The sequence below is a fragment of the Crotalus tigris genome, unplaced genomic scaffold (assembly GCF_016545835.1).
Source record: "Crotalus tigris isolate CLP2741 ecotype Arizona unplaced genomic scaffold, ASM1654583v1 scf7180000017855.1216408, whole genome shotgun sequence".
NCBI lineage: Eukaryota > Metazoa > Chordata > Lepidosauria > Squamata > Viperidae > Crotalus > Crotalus tigris.
Window position 1 is genome coordinate 737,838 of NW_024096677.1, and position 21,897 is coordinate 759,734.

At 42.5% G+C, this 21,897-nt stretch overlaps 1 protein-coding gene across 2 annotated transcripts in view; it reads right to left on the bottom strand.

Moving 5' to 3' along the window:
- CPEB2 (cytoplasmic polyadenylation element binding protein 2) overlaps nt 1-21,897 on the bottom strand; it is a 227,180-nt gene that overhangs the window by 58,861 nt on the left and 146,422 nt on the right. Inside the window, exons 6-7 of one of the 2 annotated variants that reach the window (XM_039343494.1) lie at nt 19,224-19,394; nt 16,453-16,542 (exon numbers count right to left, since the gene is read on the bottom strand). In XM_039343494.1, the coding sequence (XP_039199428.1) occupies nt 16,453-16,542; nt 19,224-19,394 (261 nt within the window). Of the gene's footprint in view, nt 1-15,409; nt 16,543-19,223; nt 19,395-21,897 lie in introns of those variants that run through there. The other variant, XM_039343493.1, reaches the window with a different exon arrangement.

Below are 21,897 nucleotides of genomic sequence, written 5' to 3' on the forward strand. Positions count from 1 at the left end.
TTATTTGGTGTGAGGGGATGAGGACTGTGAGACTACCTATAGGGCCCAAGCTCCCCCTTAATGTTACTGGAGAGTTTAGGTCGACCACTGAGCTAGCAAAGATAGCCATCCTGCCTTAACCAGGCAAGCCACTTATTCCCAGCAAATACTGGGACCTAGCGAAGGTGTTTAGTGAGAAAGAATGTGACACTCTACCTCCCCACTGGCCCAATGATTGCTGCAATGAACTGTTATCAGGAGCTAAACTCCCACAGCTGAGGATGTATGCCATGACCTCCCTCGAAATGGAGGAAATGCAGCAGTATATGAACAAGAACCTAGCGAGATGATTTATTGAATGGGCCAAATCTCACGTGGGAGCTCTGGTGTTATTTAAAGAGAAAAAAGACTGGTCATTTCGTCTCTGAGTAGACTATAAAGGATTAAATGCTGTGAGCGTAGAGAATAAGTACCCCCTAACCCACCTGGTGAAGGGGAATGTCTTCACTAAATTGGACCTGAAAGAGGCATATTATCGAGTAAGAATAAAAGAAGGAGATGAATGGAAAACTGCTTTTAACTGTCCCATGGGGGGCTATCAATTTAAAGTCATGCCATTTGGACTCCAGGGGACTCCAGCTGTCTTCATGCAGCTGATCAACCAGGTACTACATGATCATTTATACAAAGGAGTTTTAGTGTATCTTTTTGATATCCTGATATACAGCACGAATATGGCTGACCACGTAAAATGAGTGCGAAAAGTGTTAAAGAAATTGTTGAATGCCAAACTATATGTTAAACTATCAAAGTGTTAGTTCCATCAGACCCGACTAGATTATTATCTTGGCTACAGAATTCCAGTGAGGGCATTGAAATGGACCCTGCTAAAGTGAAAGCCATAATCGAATAGCAACCCCCAAAGACTCGCAAACAGTTTCAGAGCTTTCTGGGATTCATCAACTTTTACTGTCAATTCATCCACTCCTTTGCCAAAATTGCTTTACCCCTCACGGACGTATTGAAAACCGGCAAAGGGGGGGGGGGAGAGAAGCCGGCCACTAGGATGGACTATGAACTGTCAAACTGCTTTTGAGAATTTAAAAAGACTATTTGTGGTTGAACCAGTCCTAAAGCATCCTTCTCCAGGAAAACCCTTTGAATTCAAGCTGATGCCAGCAATGTGGCCGTCGGAGCTGTACTATTGCAAAACAACCACGATGGAGTCCTACAGCCCTGTGCCTACACATCGAAAAAGTTCACCAATTGCAAGAGAAGGTGGGCAGTGTGGGAGAAGGAAGCCTTCGCAATCCGCTGGGCTCTATTACACTGGTGGCACTGCCTAGAGGGGAGCAAGGTGCCTTTCGAGGTATGGACTGATCACAAAACCCTAGAGGCACTGAAAACTCCCCGCAAACTGTCCCCGAAACAAGTACGGTGGGTGCAATACTTTAACCGATTTAACTTCCTGAAATACATACTGGGAGGAAAAACTTTTTAACTGACGCTTTACCCAGATTACCTCAATACAAGAGCCAGTGTGAAGAGGTTAGTTGAAAGTCCCAAACCCTGATGACCCTGGGATGAGGAAAATAAAACAGGAACGATCAATGGTTCAAGGAAAATTAAACCTCCTTGTCATGCAGGGATTGCTTGGCTTACAAAGGGGGAAGTGGTATCTGCCTGAAACCTTCCGCCTTAACCCTCTTCGGCACAATCATGATGTGAAACAAGCTGGACACTTTGGATATTTAAAAACACTGCATCTGGTTCATCGACAATTTTGGTGGCCGGGTTTAAAATGGGACATAGAGAACTATGTCAAGAGCTGTACTGTATGTGCCACCATGAAAAGAATTCCTGGAAAAACCCTGGACTATTAAACCAGTTGCGAACCCTTCCCAACCATGGGAAGAAATTGCTATGGATTTTATAGTAGAATTACCTGAAAGTAGGAGGAATATGGTGATTCGGACTATGATAGACCTATTTTAAAAACAAGCTCATTTCATCGCCTGCCAAGGACTCCCATCAGCTGAAAGATTAACCAAGATGTTTTTAAAACACATCCATAGCCTGCACGGTGCGCCAAAGTGAATAATCTCAGACCGAGGGGTGCAATTTACAGCCAAGTTCTGTAGAGGTTTCCTCAAGTTAACTGGCTTGTTGCAATGGCTATCATCGGCTTTTCACCCATCTACAAATGGGGCAGCTGAATCAGCGAACTCAATGGTGGAGCAGTATCTCAGATGCAAACGAACTGGACTGACCTCCTCCCTTTCGCAGAGGTGGCTTACAATAACTCTGTCTACAGCAGCACTGGGTTTATGCCTTTTAAAGTTGCCACAGGCAAGAATAGCATATGCACAGTGCTGGAAAAATTAGAATATACCATCAGAGGAAGAAGTAATAAGAAAAATCCTGGACTGTGCTGAGATGGACAAATTAACAAAAGAGATAAAAGAAAAGGAAGACACAGAGTATTATATAGTATGGAACAAGGTGTATGTCTGGTTGGAGACTAGAAATAATAGAGGAGAATAAATATGGAAAGGTCAAAAGTGAAAATATGTGTACACATGAAGGAAGAAAAATGTAAATAAAAAATAATGGGGCTATAAGGACAAATATTTAAAGAAGAATAAGGGGGAAATGTAAATATTAGATTACCGTTACGTAATTGCTGTAAAAAAAGGAGGTATATATTGTGTGTGTATGTGTGTTATGTGTTGCTTTGTTCTGTCTTGTTGGTTAAAAATAAAAATAAAAAAAATAAAGTTGCCACAGGAAAAGAGTTCAACACGAATATCATCAGGGGCCCTCTACTTCCCAAACGCTTGACCAGTGGGTGAGGGGGAGGGAGGAGGTATGGAAAAAAATCGCTCTAAAAAAGGCCTCTGAAATGTATAAAAAGCAAGCCGATAAAAAAGGGCTCCCCAAAGATCATTCCAAGTTGGGGGAAAAGTCTATTTATCCACAAAATATCTACGACTTAAGCTGCCTAGTAAGAAGTTAGGACCAAAATACCTGGGTCCCTCCCCCATAGTAAGAATCATTAACCCAGTCACGGTAGAATTAAAGCTTCCCAGACTCCTAGGGAAAGTCCACCCTGTGTTCCATTGTACACTATTGAAACTTTTTCAGGGTTCCACCTTATGACCTCCCCCTAAGAAGACACCTGGGCCTCTCATGGTAGCTGGACAGACTCATTATGAAGTGAACAGTATTCTTGACTCTAGACTTTTTAAGGGAAAGTTACAGTACTTAGTGCAGTGGAAAGGATGTCCATTATCTGAAGCCACATGGGTAAAATCTAGTAATGTAAAAGCCGATAGGCTCATTAATAGATTCTATGAAAAACACCCTAATAAACCAAGGGGCAACTCCTAACCTATGATTTTCTTTGAATTGCAGGATTTATCATTTTTGTAAGGGAGGCTGGATGTCAACTCTGCTAACGTTGGATGTTCCCACTCAGACAACTGATGAAAATGCAGCCATTTTCTCTACTCTTTTAACATGCTTTTTCTTACTTTAGAAATTAGGTGCAGCAGAGGAGGGGTTGGAATGTAAGCTCAGCTAGCCATAATAATAATACTGCTGTGGGAATCCAAGGACAAGTTGATAATGTTTTGGCAGGCTGTGGAGCTGAGCAGAAAGCCCGCATTTTAAGCTAATTGGGAAATGTGATTTATAACAGTTAATTGGGGGTGGGAGTTGTACTTTGTTACTTTGTATCTGGGGGAAGGGAATTTAGTTTTTTGGTTCAACTATGTAGTGCCGATACTTTGTTTCCCAAATAAGGAAGAATTTTGCCTCAGAGTTCTTTTGATGGGTTTCACCTATCAGAACCATGACACAAAGATTCAGAATGATCAAAGACATGCAAAAAAGTCAGAGGTAACAAAAAAAGTTTAACATATAAATAACAGGTCAAGGAAACTGTCAGTACACTAAAGAGAGAAGATGGCAAGGAAGTAACAAGCTGTAAAGAGAAAACAGAGCTGCTAAACTCATTCTTTGGATGCAATTCATTCTTCATGCAAAAAGAAACTATAACCCAACCTACCGAAAACATAACTGTAAAAAACAGACTAAAAACAAAAATTAAAACAAGCAAGAAAATGGTAAGAGAACATTTGTCTGACCTTGATGAATATAAATGGGGCGTTGTTTTACCTGAACGCCTTTTCTCAGCACGGAGATGGAGAATCCACCAATGGATTGAGACTGTATTCCTGCCCAATCAGATCAGTCAGCCAAAGTTGCTACGCCCGTCCTGGACCACGAGATCCCAGTCTTGACACGAGCGAAGCCACTGACTGACAGCAAGACGTTGTGGCTCACAAAAAAACCAACTAACCCTAGACCTACGTGACCTATAAGGATGGGAGTGGATTCTCCATCTCTGTGCTGAGAAAAGGCGTTCAGGTAAGACAACGCCCCTTCTCCAGCACTGTAGATGGATAATTCACCAATGGTACATACCAAAGCTTATTGCCCCTGAGGGTGGGAAATAGCCTGGTCCTGTGTGGAACTTTGGTCTAAAACCTGCTGCAGAACCCTCCTACCAAAGGAGGCCTCTGCAGAGGAAAACCTATCGATCCTATAGTGCTGGATGAACTGGGAAGGAGAGGCCCAAGTGGCCGCTCTACATACTTCCTCAATGGAGGCTTGGGTGGCCCATGCCGCCAAAGTGGCTGCACTCCTTGTAGAGTGTGCTGTGATCCAACTGGGGATCGGTAAGGCCTCCGTCTAATATGCCCCGGCGATGCATACTCTGATCCACCTTCCAATAGTGGAAGAGGAGACTTTCCGACCCCTGGAAGAGGGTGGAAGGATATGAAGAGAGCCTCTGAACTGCGGAATTCCGCTGTCCGTGAAATGTAGTACCTCAGAGCCCTACGGACGTCCAATGTATGCCATTGACGTTCCCGGTCGTGTGTTGGATTTGGGCAAAAATCCGGTAGGACTATCTCCTGTGACCTGTGAAATAAGGAATTGACCTTTGGAATGAAAGTGGGATCTAGTCGCAGGACTACTCGATCCCTGTAGAAGCAACACAGATCGTTCCTTACCGAGAGCGCGGCTAACTTGGAGATATGACGAGCTGATGTAATGGCTACCAACAATGCTACCTTGTGGGTTAGGTAGCAGATGTCACATTTTTCTATGGTTCAAACGGTGCCCTGGTAAGTGCCCATAGGACCCGTGATAGATCCCACGAAGGATACCTGTGTACGGTGGATGGCCTGATGTTCGCTGCCCCTTTAAGGAATGAACGGAGTAAAGGATGATGACCCAGAGACTCCCCGGAGTTGCACGATAGAATCGTGGAAAGGGCAGCGATTTGTCTGCAAAATGTGTTTGGAGCCAGACCCCTTTCCAGGCCACTTAACAAAAATGTTGGGAACCGTAAGTTCCCCGATGTTCAGGTGCTGGCCAGAGCACCATGACTGAAAATTCTTCCACGTAGCCTCGTAAATGCGGTTCGTGGAAGGGCATCGAGAAGCCTGAATTACTCTGATGACCCCTTGCGAACAAAGTCCCCTTGCTAAGATCGAGCGTTCAAGTGCCAGACGGCTAGTTGTAACCACTGCGGGTCCGGGTGTAGAATCACCCCTTGACTGAGTGAGACCCTGTCCGGGGGGATCTGCCAAGGATCCGTTAGGGATAGGCTTCTCAGGTTGGCGAACCAAGGTCTCCTTGGCCAGTATGGGGCCACCAAGAGCACCTTGGCTCGTTCCTGAAGGAGTTTGCATATTACGGCCAGGAGAAGAGGCAGAGGGGGAAAGGCATAAAGTAGCCCCTGAGGCCATGGGCTCCGGAGCGCATCTGTCTGTTCCGCTCCCTCGGACGGAAATTGGAAGAAGAATCGATCCAACTGGGCATTGGACTGAGATGCGAAGAGGTCTATCTGAGGTCGACTGAAACGGTGATAGATTTCCTTGAAGACCCTCGTATGGAGGCACCATTCTGAATGATCTACTGTTGTCCTGCTCAGTAGGTCTGCCTGAGTGTTTGTTTCCCCTGATATATGATCGGCCCTGATTGAAGCCAGGTTCTGTTCCGTCCAGGCTCCTAGCAGGAGAGACTCGGACCATTGGGAGCAGGAGCGAGTGCCCTCTTGGCGATTTATGTGGGCTTTGGCTGCCACGTTGTCCGTGAGGACTAGTATGTGACGCCGTGCCAGCAAGCTATGAAAGTGCCGTAGGGCTAGGTGAATGGCTCATAGTTCGAGCCAGTTTATGCTGTGTCGAAGGTCCGATGTGGACCAACGGCCCTGCGCCCACCTTGTCTGGAGGTGAGCTCCCCAACCGAACATGCTTGCATCAGTCGTGAGAACTAACCTGTTCGGTTCTCTGAAGTATGAGCCTCTGAGCATGGTTGGGGACAGCCACCACGCGAGGGAGTATCTTACCTGTTGTGGCAGCCTTACCCTTTGCTGGGATGCACTGATGTTCTGTCTCTGGAATGGGAGCATGAACCATTGCAGTTCCCGTGAGTGAAGTCTGGACCGTGGCACGATTTCTATGGCCGAGATCATCTTCCCTAGCAATTTGGAAAGACTGACTAGCGTTGTAGATTGGCACCGGTGTAATTGGAGCACTGACTCCCTTATGCTGTTCCAGCGTTCCTGGGAAAGGTACACTCAGCACTCCACCGTGTCTATGATGGCCCCTAAATGTAGTATTCTTGTTGTGGGGACCAAGTGACTCTTGGGGAAGTTCACCGAGAACCCGTGATCGTTGAGTAGTCTTACCACTAGTTCGAGGTCCACCAGGGCGGACCGGGTGGACGACGACTGGATCACTATGTCGTCCAGGTAACATTGGACTCTGACTGGTATCGTCCTCAAATGAGCTGCCAGGACCGCCAGGATCTTGGTGAACACCCTGGGAGCCGATGACAGGCCGAATGGGAGTGCCCTGTATTGAAAGTGACTTCCCCCGTATTCAAACCATAGAAAACGGCGATGGGCCAGAGAGATAGGAATGTGTAGGTACGCCTCCGTGAGGTCGACAGACGTCAGGAGGTCCCCTTTCCTTACGCTTCCCAATATGGAGCGTAGTGTTTGCATTTTGAATTTGCGATATGCCAGATGGAAATTTAGACCTTTGAGATCTAGAATAGCTCTCCATCCCCCTGATGGTTTTGGGACGGTGAAGAGTATGGAGTAAAAACCCTGTCCTCTCTGGTCCGGTGGCACCAGTTCTATGGCTCGAATGCTTAGTAAATGTTGAACGGCTTTGTTCATGAGTCTTTTCTTTGTTTGGTTCTGGGGGTATGGGCAAGAACGGAACCGATTTGGGGGGTTGGAGAGGATCTCTAGGGATAGGCTATGATGGATGGTGTTTATCACCCATGCGTCTGTGGTGGTTGCTTCCCACTGGTGGGCAAACAGGATGAGTCTGCCCCCTATGAGGAGGACTGATGAGGAGTCATCTGGAGTGGCGGAATGGGCAGTTATTCCCGCGAAAGGGCCGCTTGCCTTGTGCTTGCTGCCTGGGTCTTGAATTTTGTCTCTCTGTTTGTCTCTCCTGTCTATCCTGTCTGGCTTGAAAGGGCTGAGATGACTGAGAGTAGCCAAACCTTGCCCCTGCATGAAAGCACTGCCTCCTTGAATAGTGACCAGGGCGTCTTTCCTGTCTCTTGAGGATGTGATTAAGGACCTTGCACTTGTCCTTGTTCTCTGTTAGGTAAGGTGTCAGCACATTCCCAAATAGTTTGCCTCCCTGGTATGGGGCGGATGCCAGCTTCCATTTGGATTTGGCATCGGCTTGCCAATGTTTTAGCCAAAGCATGCGCTGGCCCGTGATGCTGGAGGCGATGGTCCTGGCCGAGAATCTGGCCACTTGGAGTGTTGCTCTGCCGCGTACTCCGTGGCCGCTACCATCTTACTGAGTTCCTGCTGCGTCCTCTGCTGGTACCCAGTTCTGTAGTTGCCGGAGCCAACAGAGTGTGGCCCTGCTGAAGAAAGAGGAGCCCTGGTAGCCCATGCCGCTGCTTGATGTGTTCTCCCGTAGGTGGACTCGCATTTGCAGTCCTTGGCCTTAAGGGCCTCGGAGAAGTCACCAGATATGGCAGTATACGATACTAAGGGCCCTAAGGGCTCATCTTCCATGGGCACCTCCAACGCCTCCTCCAGTTCCTTGGCTACATTATACAACCTCTTGTCAGTATTACCTGGAAGAGAAAGGGAAGCTGGAGAGGACCATTGTTTTCTGACCGCGTTCAGGAACAAGGCGGGGCAGGGGATGCGATGTTGAGTCATTACCGGTTCCACGAACCTCGGATTGGCCTCCGCGTCAGGAAGAACAGCTTCTGATGGAGTTCCCTGTCCGAGATGAGCCGTGGATTCAGCCTTACGTAGTAGGGTAACAAAGAGAGAGGGGTTAAAGAGACCACTGAACGACGGCACCTCAGGTGGGGCGTCCTCGTCTTCGGACATTTGGACTGTTTGCTCTGTACCTGGTTGGTCAAGGTAAGAATCCTCAGAAAGAGATGATTCGGATGGAGAGGATGGACATTGCAGTGTCCCTGTTTCCTGCTGGTGGCCAGTCTTCGGCCTGGACATTCCTGGCCTGGGAGCCAGAGGTTCAAGGGCTCGGTCTACAGCCTGTGTGATCAGGGCTGCCAGGCGATCCTCCGACGGTAGCGGAGGCACCTCGCTAGGTTGTGGTCCTGCTGCCATGGGTGTGAATGTGGCCTCGGTAGGCCCCTGAGACACCCATGGTGAGGAAGATTGGGAGAAGGAAGAGAACTCACCTATCCCGCATTGCGCGGGGGACTGAGAAGGATTCCCCCGTCAACCATACCCCCAATGGAGAAGATGAGGCTCCCAGGGATAATTCAGGAGCTAGGCCCCCATTCTGAGTTTTTTCCAACCTGGCCCTTTTCTGCGCCCTGGCGAACTCGTTTTCTAGGGCCTGGTGTATCCTGCTTGCCTGTTTGTCCGTCTTTCTGGAAGATTTTTTGGCAGATCTGGCCTTAGTAGCCGCTGCCTTGTCGCTGCCTTCCGGGCCAGATAGGCCTGATGTGGATGGCAAGGCTCGTCGAGGGAATGATGGCCTCCTCCATTTTCCAATAGCACAGGACCACAGTAGGGGGATCCTGGTATTAGGAGAGAATACACACTGAGTAAGGACAGACGCACTACTGGGGGCGCCTGGAACCCAGGTACAGCCTCTGCGCCCAGATACTAACAATGGCTGTGCACGGATAAGGACAGACACACTAATGGAGGTGCCTGGAATCCGGCTTGGAATGCTGTGGATAAGGACAGACACACGATAGGGGGCGTCTGGAATCCCAGTGGTTGTTATCCAGATAAGGACAGGCATACTACTGGGGGAGCCTGGAATCCGGATGGAGCCAATCAAATAGTGGATACTTGGAAGCAAGGGACACCAAGTCCTGGAAAAAATGGAGATCACTAAGGTGAAGATCAATATTCGTACCCTTGTGGACTCTCTGAAAAAGGGTCTCTTCTTATCCTAAAGGCGAGTATTCACCCTCTCTCTAGGAAGGGGCTTACCCCTTTCGTCATTCACAATGTTCTCCTTAGCTAGGCCTGTTTTTTAAAATTATTTATTTATTTATATTTATTTATTTATTTATTTATTTAAACATTATTCAGGTCGCTTGGGTCACTGTGAAGGTCCGATAGAGGAGATAAGACCGCGCATGCGCAGGAAATGGCTTCCACGCATGCGCAGTGACTCCCCTGTTCAGTGGTGAAGAGGGTTACTACCGCACGTGCGCAAAGATAGCTGCCGCGCATGCGCAGTGATCCTTCTTCTTGCCTGAGGCACGTGGAGCCTAACAAAGGATCCGCGCGAAATTTGAAATGGAGGTCCGAAAAGAATGATCGGGCTGCGCTCCCGGCTCCTGTAATCGTAAGATTAGCGCCTGAACGCATGAATTCCAGAGATTGCCTCCCCCCGCGCGTGTCCCCCGCCCCTCTTCCGGCCCGCTAGTCTGAAGCCTTATGGGCCTGGTGCTGCCCAAGGGAATTAAACGAGGGAACTATATCTTCAGCAGAGCTGCAGCCGCAGGCTCCGCTCACGCTCCCCACCTGGCTAAACTAGTTTTTTTTTTTTAGCTGCCGGCTTGGTTTTCCCCAGCTGGAATGAGGAGAAGGAGGGGGTGAGGGGGAGTGGGGGGTAGGAAGGATCACCTTCCTTACCTAGATTGATGTTCTCAGTGGGAGAATACTTCTTAGTCTTTGCTAAACAGTCTGGATTAATTAGTAATCCGATCTTTTCTCCCCCCCAATGCACAGCTACTGGGAAAAAATTCACCAAAAAAGAAATTTTCTAATTTTAAATTTGAATAATTTAATTCAAATTAAATTGAATTAAGGAATTAATTTAAGTTGAATTAAAGAATAAATTTGCCTAATTGTTTGCGGAATAATCCACCAATGGAGATTGTACTTGCCTGAGCCAAGTTTGCAACGTCTGACCAGTGGGCGAGATCAGTCAAGACTGGGATCTCGTGGTCCAGGACGGGCGTGGCAACTTTGGCTGACTGATCTAATTGGGCAGGAATACAGTCTCAACCCATTGGTGGATTATCCATCTCCAGTGCTGGAGAACACCGGGATCTGATGGATTACATCCCAGAGTTCTGAAGGAGCTGGCAGATGTTATTTCAGAACCATTGTACCATATCTTTCAAAAATCCTGGAGCACCGGGGAACTACCACAGGATTGGAAAACAGCTGATGTGGTTCCCATCTTCAACTAAGTTACCCTTTCTGCCCAGTGGTTGTCATCATGCCTAACACTTGTTCCAAGAGCTGACACAAAAATAGTGGGGTGGGGGGATGCTAATGCCTAGTAGTTCTGGGGAATGTTGCTGAACCTCTTGATATAGCTGCCCCTTTTATTTTATTTCAAGGCAGAATGAAGATTCTGATTAAAATAAAACTCATCTATTACATGTTTAATGTCTCGTTGTGTGTGTTGTATATACAAGTAAGGGGCAGGATTTTCTCTACCACATTTTTAAACTTTCTTTAAAGTTTACTTGCTGCAGAATGTGGATCCTTCCCATTCTGCATGAAGTAGAACAATCTGGCAGTGAAAAGCCTTGGAGAGCAGAGAACCCCCCCCCCCTCCCTGCCATCCCACTTAAGGATTTTCTCCTCTCTCCTCGGCTTTTTGCTGCGGATCCTTCCTATTCTGCATCAAGTTGAACAGTCAAGTGGAGAAAAAAACCCCGGTCTCAGGTACAGTAGTGGCCAAAATTGTGGAAACCTTTTGGGAAAAGTGTACAGTAGAAATGCCACCTTTGGTTAAGTTTCCACCAATTTTTTTTCTAATTTCTTTATAACTGTAGCCTTGTTCACTTAATAATACTATTTTACATTGCTTTTTGGGCAACCAGTCAACTTTTTGCACCATTACTTTAATTTTATTACATTTTACAAGCTCGATAAATGAAAGAACACAAAAAAACTCAACCAACTTGATAGCGATCAAATAACACATTGACAAATGTCCTCCTCTCAGCTTCAATACATGACATCAATAACTGAATTCTATTGTGATCTGATTGGCTCATTGCCAAAACAAGATGACACCTGAGTGGCTCTCTCATGCTCATTGGCTACAATCAGATGAAGGAAAGCTACCTGATATCAACCTAAGCAAGTTGTACTTCCTTTTTCTGGTTATTTGGCTATAACTTTTCATAGAATACAGTACAGATAATTGAACAAACTTTGTTGCATTACATTCTTTTTTTTTAATTTTATTGAATATACAATTAAAAACAAAAAAGACACAGTGGACATAATACAACTTCCCTGGTTTAAACAATACTATTAGTATTACCTTATGAAAAAAAAATTCTTTACAAAATATGCATATAGGATCTATGAACTTTCTAGTAAGCGTTCTTTCAATCATATACATTGTGGTTAAATAACTTTCAATTCTATCTTATAAAGAATACTAGTATAAAAATTTCTAAACTATCAACTTATTAATCAACATTCGTCCCAGCATTCCTCCATGACTCTAGCCAGTTATATACTCCATTCCAAATTTCAAAATAGTCTGTTTCGGTTTTTTAAAGCTCTAATGTTAATCCAGGGGTAGTCAACCTTTTTATACCTACCGCCCACTTTTGTATCTCTGTTAGTAGTAAAATTTTCTAACCGCCCACCGGTTCCACAGTAATGGTGATTTATAAAGTGGGGAAGTAACTTTACTTTATAAAATTTATAAAGCAGAGTTATAGCAAGTTAAAGCATATAATAATAATTACTTACCAAATACCAAACACAACGAGTTGTGTTTGTACCAAACAGTTCTACTTTGGTTTCATCTGACCATATGACATTCTCCCAATCCTCTTCTGGATCATCCAAATGCTCTCTAGCAAACTTCAGACGGGCCCAGACATGTACTGGCTTAAGCAGGGAGACATGTCTGGCACTGCAGGATCTGAGTCCCTGGCGGCGTACTGTGTTACTGATGGTTGCTTTTGTTACGCTGGTCCCAGCTCTCTGCAGGTCATTCACTAGGTCCCCCCATGTGGTTCTAGGATTTTTGCTCACCATTCTTGTGATCATGTTGGGTGAGATCTTGCATGGAGCCCCAGATTGAGGGAGATTATCAGTGGTCTTGTATGTCTTCCATTTTCTAATTATTGCTCCCACAGTTGATTTCTTCACACCAAGCTGCTTGCCTATTGCAGATTCAGTCTTCCCAGCCTGGTGCAGGTCTACAAATTTGTTTCTGGTGTTCTTCGACAGCTCTTTGGTCTTCACCATAGTGGAGTTTGGAGTGTGACTGTTTGAGGTTGTGGACAGGTGTCTTTTATACTGATAACAAGTTCAAACAAGTGCCATTAATACAGGTAATGAGTGGAGGACAGAGGAGCCTCTTAAAGAAGAAGTTACAGGTTTGTGAGAGCCAGAAATCTTGCTTGTTTGTATACAGGTGACCACACACTTATTTTCCACCATAATTTGCAAATAAATTCTTTCCAAATCAGACAATGTGATTGTCTGGATTTGTTTTCTCGTTTTGTCTCTCATAGTTGAGGTCTACCTATGATGACAATTACAGGCCTCTCTCATCTTTTTAAGTGGGAGAACTTGCACAATTGGTGGCTGACTAAATACTTTTTTGCCCCACTGTAAAAGCAGCAAGTCTGATGAAAATTACATTTAATTAATTAAATTTTTAATGAGATCCCTGAGGCTGATGCTGCGAAACTAAATACTGGATATCTGGCTCAATATTTGTAAGGAACAAACGAAGGTCTCCTCTTTCAGAAATATTCAGGCGGTTTCTTTCTTTGGTCATAATATGATTAACAGCACTAAAGCCTGATTCCACAAGATATGAGGTAGGGAAAGGTATCAGTAAACTGAATATCATTTTCCACATATTTGGATATAAGGCAGGCATTTTTTTACTTTGCCATAGGTTTTCATATCCACCACTATCGAATGTATGTTTACTTTCGTCATCATATCTAATTTCTAACAGTTCTTCTTGGCAAGTTATATCAGCCTGGTCAATATTTGCGGTGAAAGGATTTTTCATTCAGTCATACACCTTCAATTTCAAAATATCTTCAAATCGTTTTTCCATGTCCAATTTAAGTTTGTTGAGGTGGCTACTGAATCTGTCAATATCCTCTGGAGTTACATCATCTTTTATAGATGATAATTCAGGAAATTGATGAAATTCTCTCTTCAATAGATTATAACGAAGTAGTTCAAGTTTGTCACTAAATAAGACACAATACTTTGGCAACATATAAGAGTCTTATTATTATAGTTAATGATGAATGGAGAGTTGTACTTAGATGTTTTCCTACAAGATGTTGTCTGTGCACCACACAATGACATTTGGCACTTTTTCCTTCAAATAAGCAACAAATCCACGATAGCAATCTACCATTGATGGTACTCCATCAGTAACACATGTAACAATATTATTCAAAGGAATATTATTTTTTGTAAAGTATGATTTCACAGTATTAAATATAGACAATCCTCTTGTATCTGTAATGAGATTTATTGTGAATAGCATTTCTTCTCATAATGTATTGTTTTCGTCAAAATAACGTATATATGCCATCAATAAAGCATTATTATCTGCAGTGATAGACTCCTCCAATTGCATAGAAAATGAAGTGTTTTGGAGAACACTTATCAGTTTTTTTTCAACATTAACTGCCATTTCATCAATTCATCGCTTTACTGTGCTATCGCTTAGGGGCAACGTTTTTAAATTTTCAGGTATATCCTGATGCGTTACTGTTGAAATAAATTCTTTTATAGAGGGTATTATTACTGTTTCTCCAATATTATAGCTTTTACCACTTTTTGCAATTAATTGTGAAATGCGATAAGCACAAATTAATCCATCTTCATTCGCTGCATATTGTTTCTTAAATGATGCAACGATTGTTGAACGATTTTGAAATTTTTTATATATTTCCTGAAAATATTCAATGGGCTTGTCCTTATCATTTGGATGCTTTGTAAAAAGATGTTCTCGCAATCGACTTGGCTTCATTGCCTCATTGGATAATGTTTTATGACACAATAAACACATTGGGTGTTGTTTATTTACAACAGATTCTATGAAACCCATCTTCAGATACTCTGGCAAATAGCCACGAGCGTATTTCTTTTTTTGAGACATGGCCTCTATCTTGGTCTTGAGGGAATGCCTGGTGGAGTCTGGTTTGCTCCCGATCCGTGCCTGTCACAGCAGGATGAAGAGAGAGCCTGGTTCTTGTCAGAGATGCCTGAAACCTCTATGACTGAGGGCTCTGTGAGGCTCTCAAAATGGTGGCTGCACCAAAATTAGCGGCCGCTTGTATTTCGGCCAGGCCTTCCCAGCCTTGAGGGGCCCTGAGGGGAAGCTTGTTGTTCGTTGTGTCTTTAATTTCCACCCTCCAGAGCCGAAAATGAGACACTTGTGGTTTTATCTCGTTGCGCAGCCTCTGCTGCGATCCAGATCGTCGAGGAAGTCAACGGGAGCCTTGCGACAACGGCGCACTTCGGCGAGGCTCTCTGGCCTCCGAGAGCTCCGCAGGGGGTCGCACAGCTGAGGCTAACACCCTGCGCCTGCTGGAAAGCTCTGTGAGCCGATCGGAGGGCTCGATGGATCTGAAAATTTAAACGGCTCGATTGAACCCCTACCGCCCACCATGAAAGCTGGAACACCCATTAGTGGGCGGTAGGGACCAGGTTGACTACCACTGTACTAGTGTGTGAAATAAGAGATGATAAGAATTGGTGGGTAGCAGAACAGGAGGAAAAGCCTGCATTTCAAACTAATTGGACAATGTGATTTATGACTGTTAATTGAAGGAGGGAATTGTGCTTAGATACTATGTGCTCAGGGGAGGGGAATCCAGTTTTTAGCTTCAACTATGTTAGTGCCGAAGATATACTATTCCCATAAAGATTCTTTAAGGTAAACAATGCCTCAAAGTTCTTTGAAGAATTTCATCTGTCAGAACCATGACAGCACATTTCATACCATGTCTGAGGATTCGAAAATTTAAACGGCTCGGATTGAACCCCTACCGCCCACCATAAAAGTTGGAACGCCCACTAGTGGGCGGTAGGGACCAGGTTGACTACCACTGTGTTAATCTATCCATTTCCGCACAGGATAGGATTTAATTATTACTTCTTCTTCAGTAGGGGTTTCTTTTCTCTTCCATTTCTGAGCATAGGTTAGTCTCGCTGCAGTTAGAATATGTAGTACTAAATATAAGGATCCTTTGCTGGATTTCTCCTTGGTAATCCCTAATAAAAAAGTTTCTGGTTTTAATTTGATTTTTTTGTGATAATATCTCTTCCAACCAATTTTTTTCAGATGCCAAAATTCTTGAGTTTTTGGGCATTCCCACCACATGTGGTAATAGGTCCCTGGTGATTTTTTACATTTCCAACATATCAATGAGATTTTTTTGTCCATTTTTGCTAATCTTATGGTGGGAAGATGCCACCTGTAGAACATCTTACATAGATTTTCTTTATAGTTGGTGGCTAACGTTAGCCTCCTATTCCTATCCCATAATAATTGCCAATTATCTAAATCGATACTATAGCCAACATTTTTGCTCCAAATTAGCATTGTCTTGTTCTAATAAATATTGATATATCTTTTTTATCGTTTTATCTTCTGTTCCTAGTAAGATTTTATCTAATTCTGTGTGTTCTAATTTTATCCCGGGTTCTTTTTTTATCTTTTCTCTATCGTGATTATATTTGCAGATATGTCCACCATTCCAGCTCTATGCCATCTTCTAATAATTTTTTCCTTGTTTTCAACTAGTGCCATAGGTTCACCACCCCTGATTTAGGGTGTGCAGTTATAGATGAAGTAGCCCCATGGCATGTCTTTGTATATACCTGCACAAAGAAAAACAGTGGTGAAAAAAAGATCTGAACTAACTCTGAATCAATTTCCAAAAAAATACCTTTAGATGGAAAGTAGGATTTGCTTTCTGCTTTGTGAGGCCAGTCTACCACCAGAGGTCCAAATCTTCGGAAGCTGGCAGTTATTTCATCTAAAATAGAGGGGGAGAGGGAGGAAGGGGGGGGAATGCTGTTATTATTTTGGCTTGCAGTTCTTATCTTAAGTGTTTTTTCACATCTATTTCTGAGCCACTTTGTTCTTATAATTCAGAGATGGGGAACTCTGGTTTATGGGCCTAATCTGTACATACGGAGATTTGATCAAGATATTCATATGGTCCCAGAAGAGATCATGCATCATCTGAGGTCTATCTTGAGCACAAAAGCCACAGCTATCTTTTACCTCAGGTTTTCTAAAAATCACATAATTATGCCTCCCTTCAGCTATTCCATACATTCTTCAACATATTATTTACCTACATTTATATCCACACATACATATATACTGCATATAAATACACTACTGATAAAATATTTCCCAGGTATCTCAAAAAAACAAACAAACAAAAAACAACAACAGGGTTTTGCAAATATTCCTGACCAGATGTAGGTATAATTCAACAATAATATTTTAAGGAGTAAAGGAGAATGAGATATAAGTAAGTGTGCAATTTACAGAAAAGAAAGCAGAAAGAGTAATACACTAAAAACAGCAAGAGCTGGAGTACTAAATCTTATTTAAAGTATGTAATGTGATAGAAAGAAACGCTTAACTGTTTAGTAAGTACAATGCTATTGACAGTCTAGATAAGTATTAAAATAATATAATATTAAAACATTTAGATAAATAAAATGTAGAAGTATAATAAATAAATAATAAATAATAAAATTCTATATAGAATACTTTTAGTATAATTGATAATGCTTACTTATTATTTATGCAATAATGTAGAGTTATATAAGAGAAGGAGAAAGAAAAAAGAAAAAGAAAACGGTTCAAGGACTTTGAATTATCAAGTTGAATCTGCAGTTCACTGTTACCTATTTTTAACTGCTATAGTGACTAGCTGATATCGCAATTTGAGTCTGAAAGAAATTAGTAAGTATAGAAATAATCCATTCTCCTCAGTTTAAGGGAATTATAATGTTGTTTTGAAAATCCTGGGACATTGCAATAAAGGAAAACACATTTAATGGTCTTGATTGCCTCAGAGTGGCAAGGCCACATACAATGGGATATAAGGATGATGCTGTACCTGCTGTATAGAAGACCAATGTGACCACATTGTGCCTAGCCAATTTCTTCAACATAGAGGAAATGAGAGTGTAGTAGACATTTGCTGATCTACCGTATTTCCCCCAAAATAAGCCCCAACCAATAATAAGCCCTAGCATGATTTTTCAGGATGCTTATAAGCCCTACCCAAAAAATAAGCCCCAGTTAAGATTGTAAGCCAGATGGACTCATTTAGTGCTGTATTTTCCCTAAAATAAGACCTACCTGGAAAATAGGCCCTAATGCGTCTTTTGGAGCAAAAATTAATATAAGACCTGGTCTTTTTTGTGGGGAAACACAGTAGTAAAATTCCAGACCTCTGAGAGACTGAGCTGATTTCAGATTGGTATTCAATATCATTCAGTCTTTTCAGTGATAGCCTTTTGATATGAGCATCATCCAAAGCTATCAGGAAATCTGCAGGCAATCCAGCAGTTTGTGGTTTCTGCTCTACTGCATAAAACATCATATTGTAGGGCTTGAGTATGTCTTCTCTGCAAAAATGTTGAGGCTTGTGACTAGGAAGTCAGAAAGTTGAAGAGAGAAAAGCCCAATTTGAAATAGCCCCAATCTTGCTTCCATCTGGTTTTGTTTTTAAACTCTGTGGGCCTCTCTAACTTAAAAGATATAGATTACTACTAGCTATTCAGAATATTAATCTATTATAAACATTTTTTTAAAAAAATTAATTGATTCTGTTTTAAACCAAATATAAGCCCTTTTCAGGCACTGGATTGAAACCCTTAAGTGATGGATAACCACTATCTTATTTCTAAAGTTTAGATGGTCTCTTGGCTGAGCTATTTCCTTGAGACATAAGAAAAGCACAATTGTAAAAAATAATTCTATTAAAACTGTAACAAAACATGAAAATGACAGAGGAGTAGCACACTTATACATTGAAATATATTACTCAGTTTTATTTCCTACCAAAAGATATTAGCAAGGCTATTGTGGTTACCAATAAATCATAACCAATCTTTTGAAACTCACTAACTTCCACAATTCTCCCATAGTGGCAAGGTATGATTCCTTGTTAAGAATGGCCAAGTTTTCTGGCAAATGAATTGTCAGTGATTGGTCCTCCAATCTTTCCAGATTCTTTTTTTCACTTTCTTTAACAAGAGGTGCTCTGTCTACAGGGAAGTTTCACCATATCTTGTTTTTCAGATAATTTATCTCTTATTTTAGATCATCTCCCATTCATCACAAAAGCAATCTGAGAGTGAGCTACTAAAAAGCAGTTTATCCAAAACTTCTAAAATGACTAAGTTTCATTCTGGAAACTTCACCCAATAGCAGAAATAAAACATGAGTACTTTTCTCAACATTGTATCACATACATTCTTGCACAATTCTATCTTTATTTCCACAGAACTTACCAGAGCTTATTAAATCACATATAGCTGATTTTTTTCTCAACTCTCAGTTGAAACCTATGCATATTTATTCAGAAGTATATCTCATAGAGTTCAGTGAGACTTCTCAATTGTTTATTTTGCCTCCACAAATAATTGAGATGGTTCTATATAGCCTATAACATGTCAGGCAATTCACCTTCATCAATGTCTGGAGGAAGACCACCAACAAACACCTTTCGAGAGAAATGTTCTATCCGTTCTCCATTTTGATGTGCAGGGTAACAGGTAGGTGAATTCAATACACCAACTTGGTCACTATGACCATCATCTAGTAAACCATTATCTATAGGAAAGCGGGAAAAATGACCTGGGAAAGAAAAGGAAGGAAAATGTAAAATATTCTATGGATAAAGAAGTCTTTATTAAGTTTATGGGTAAAGAACTCAAATCTGCCAAAAGTCCACACATTGTCAAAAGAAGACTAACTGAAGTCACTACTAAGATGAAAAGCAGATATGAAAGCACAAGTGAAATTAACTACAAAAACAAGGGTCTCATTCTGGTTTGGCCTCTTTGGGACTGCTATGGGAAGAATGAACTTAGTTTCATATGTTAAGTGCATTCCATTGAAACATTTGACTTGTTCAATATATTTCAACATGCATATATTTGGCCTTCATTTCAACAATATTAATAAAGGGTATAGTATAACAAATATCATGTACATTTGTAATCAATTGTGTAATTTAAATAAATCTAAATGCAAATTGCACCTATAAACAGCTCCATATCATCCAACTATAACCAGGCATCACTCAGATTATCTTCATGAGAGTTGTCTCACATTACCTGACACCTTCTGCTCTGAAGGGTCTGTAGAAAAGCCTTCCTTGATATTAACAGCAAGAAGATTATCTTGACTTTGATCCTCTGAATAATTATTCGAGAGCAAGGGAATTATGATGGAGAATCTTTGAGAATCCAGAAGGGCAGAAATCCCAGAAGACTGGAGAAGAGAAAATGTCATTCTCTTGGACAATCCCTTCCAACTCTATGATTCTTAGTGCCTTTCAAGCCAAGGAAAAGAATTCTAATTTTCTTCTATTGACTTCTGTTTTTGTTTAATGATAACTCACAAGACAATACACAATCTTAGGTCTTTTATGAGGATAAAGGGGACATACAGACGCTATAACTATAAAATAAAATGTGACTAAAATTGTACTTTGCCATCACAGGGAGTGCTTTTGGGGGGGGGTGTTTGTGTGTGTGTGTTCCTATACCTCCCTTTGAACCCAATCAAATAGAGCAGATTGCAGGAAGCCAGAGTGACCCTTCTATGATTATGGACTTCTAGCTACAAAGCACATGGAACCAGTGTTGCTATGTGCCTAATGAGACTTACCTAAGTCAAGATAAACATTCATTAAATACTAAGAACTTGGCCTGCTCATAACAGCCAAGTAAATGAGGAAGAAAGAGCCCAAATGAAGATAGGTTGACCAGGACAGTCTTCTAAAAGGACTGATAGCCACTGTCCAGTCTTAGGAGAAAAATATAGTCTTACCCAAGAAATGAATATAAACAATAATTTTTGGTATTTCATTTTTAGGCCTACATTACAGATACAGCAGAACATAATTGCAAATTTAATCTTTTTCTTCTATTCCTTTATTCTTTATTTATTTATTGGCCACCTATCTTACCATAAGAGAACTGTGGGCATAAAAATACATCCACATTAAAACAAGAGTAAATTAAAACCAAGATTAAAATCAAGGACACATGGGCAGGGATGGAAGGGGGGAGGTGGGATCTGTTGTTACTTGATCAACCACCTCAATTGTGCTGTCCCTCCAAGTCAACTGGCAGATCCAGGTCTTTAGGTCCTTACAAAAGGATAGTATAATTGGGGCCAACCTCATATCAGGGGGCAAGATGTTCCAGAGGGCAGAAGCAACAGTAGAGAAGGCTCTCCTCCTGGACCCCATCAGCTGCAATAATCGAGCTGATGGGACCGCAGCATGCCTCCTCTGCCGGCACGAGTAGGATGGGCCAATCTCAGTGGGGTGAGATGGTCCCTCAAATAACATGCTATGAAGGTTTTTTAAACACCTTGAATTGCACCTAGAAGCAGACTGGCAACCAATACAGCTCACGGAGCAGTGGTGTTACATGGGCCATTCTTGGGGCCCCCAAAACTGCCCATGCCGCTGCACTCTGCACCACTTGTAGCCTCTGAATGCTCTTCAAGGGTAGCCCTATGTAGAACATATTACAATAGTTCAATTGTGAGATGACTAGAGACTGAATGACTGAGCACAGGGAGTCCTGATCCAGGAAAGGCTGAACTGACACACAACATGAAATTGTGCAAAAGTTCTCCTAGCTGCAACTGTCAACTGCTCCTCAAGCAGCAGCCGCGAGTCTTTGAGAATCCCCAAGTTGTGGACCAGATCTCTCTGGAGCAGTGCCTTCCCATCCGGGGACAAGATAACAAACTCCTGGATCCCAGGGCCCTGTGTATCCAAAGCTATTCAGTCTAGCCAGCATTCAATCAAAGCCTGTTGTCCATCAGCCAGGCTCCCACAGCCTCCAGGCACTGCGAGAGGGTGGCCACAGCATCACTTGGGTCACCAAGAGTAGAGATATAGTTATATTTCTGCTAATTGCCATCTTAGCTTCAGGAGAGCTTGAAAAAAAATATTTTGCAAATGAAAATGAACAAAGTTGTATCAACTTTTAGTGCAGTCCACCAGCAATTTTCCAAATGTGGCAGGTTGAAAACATGCATACCTATGGTTAGTTTTTCAGATACAAAGCATTTTGTTTTAATATTTCAAGAAAAATCACATTCAAATAAAAATAAT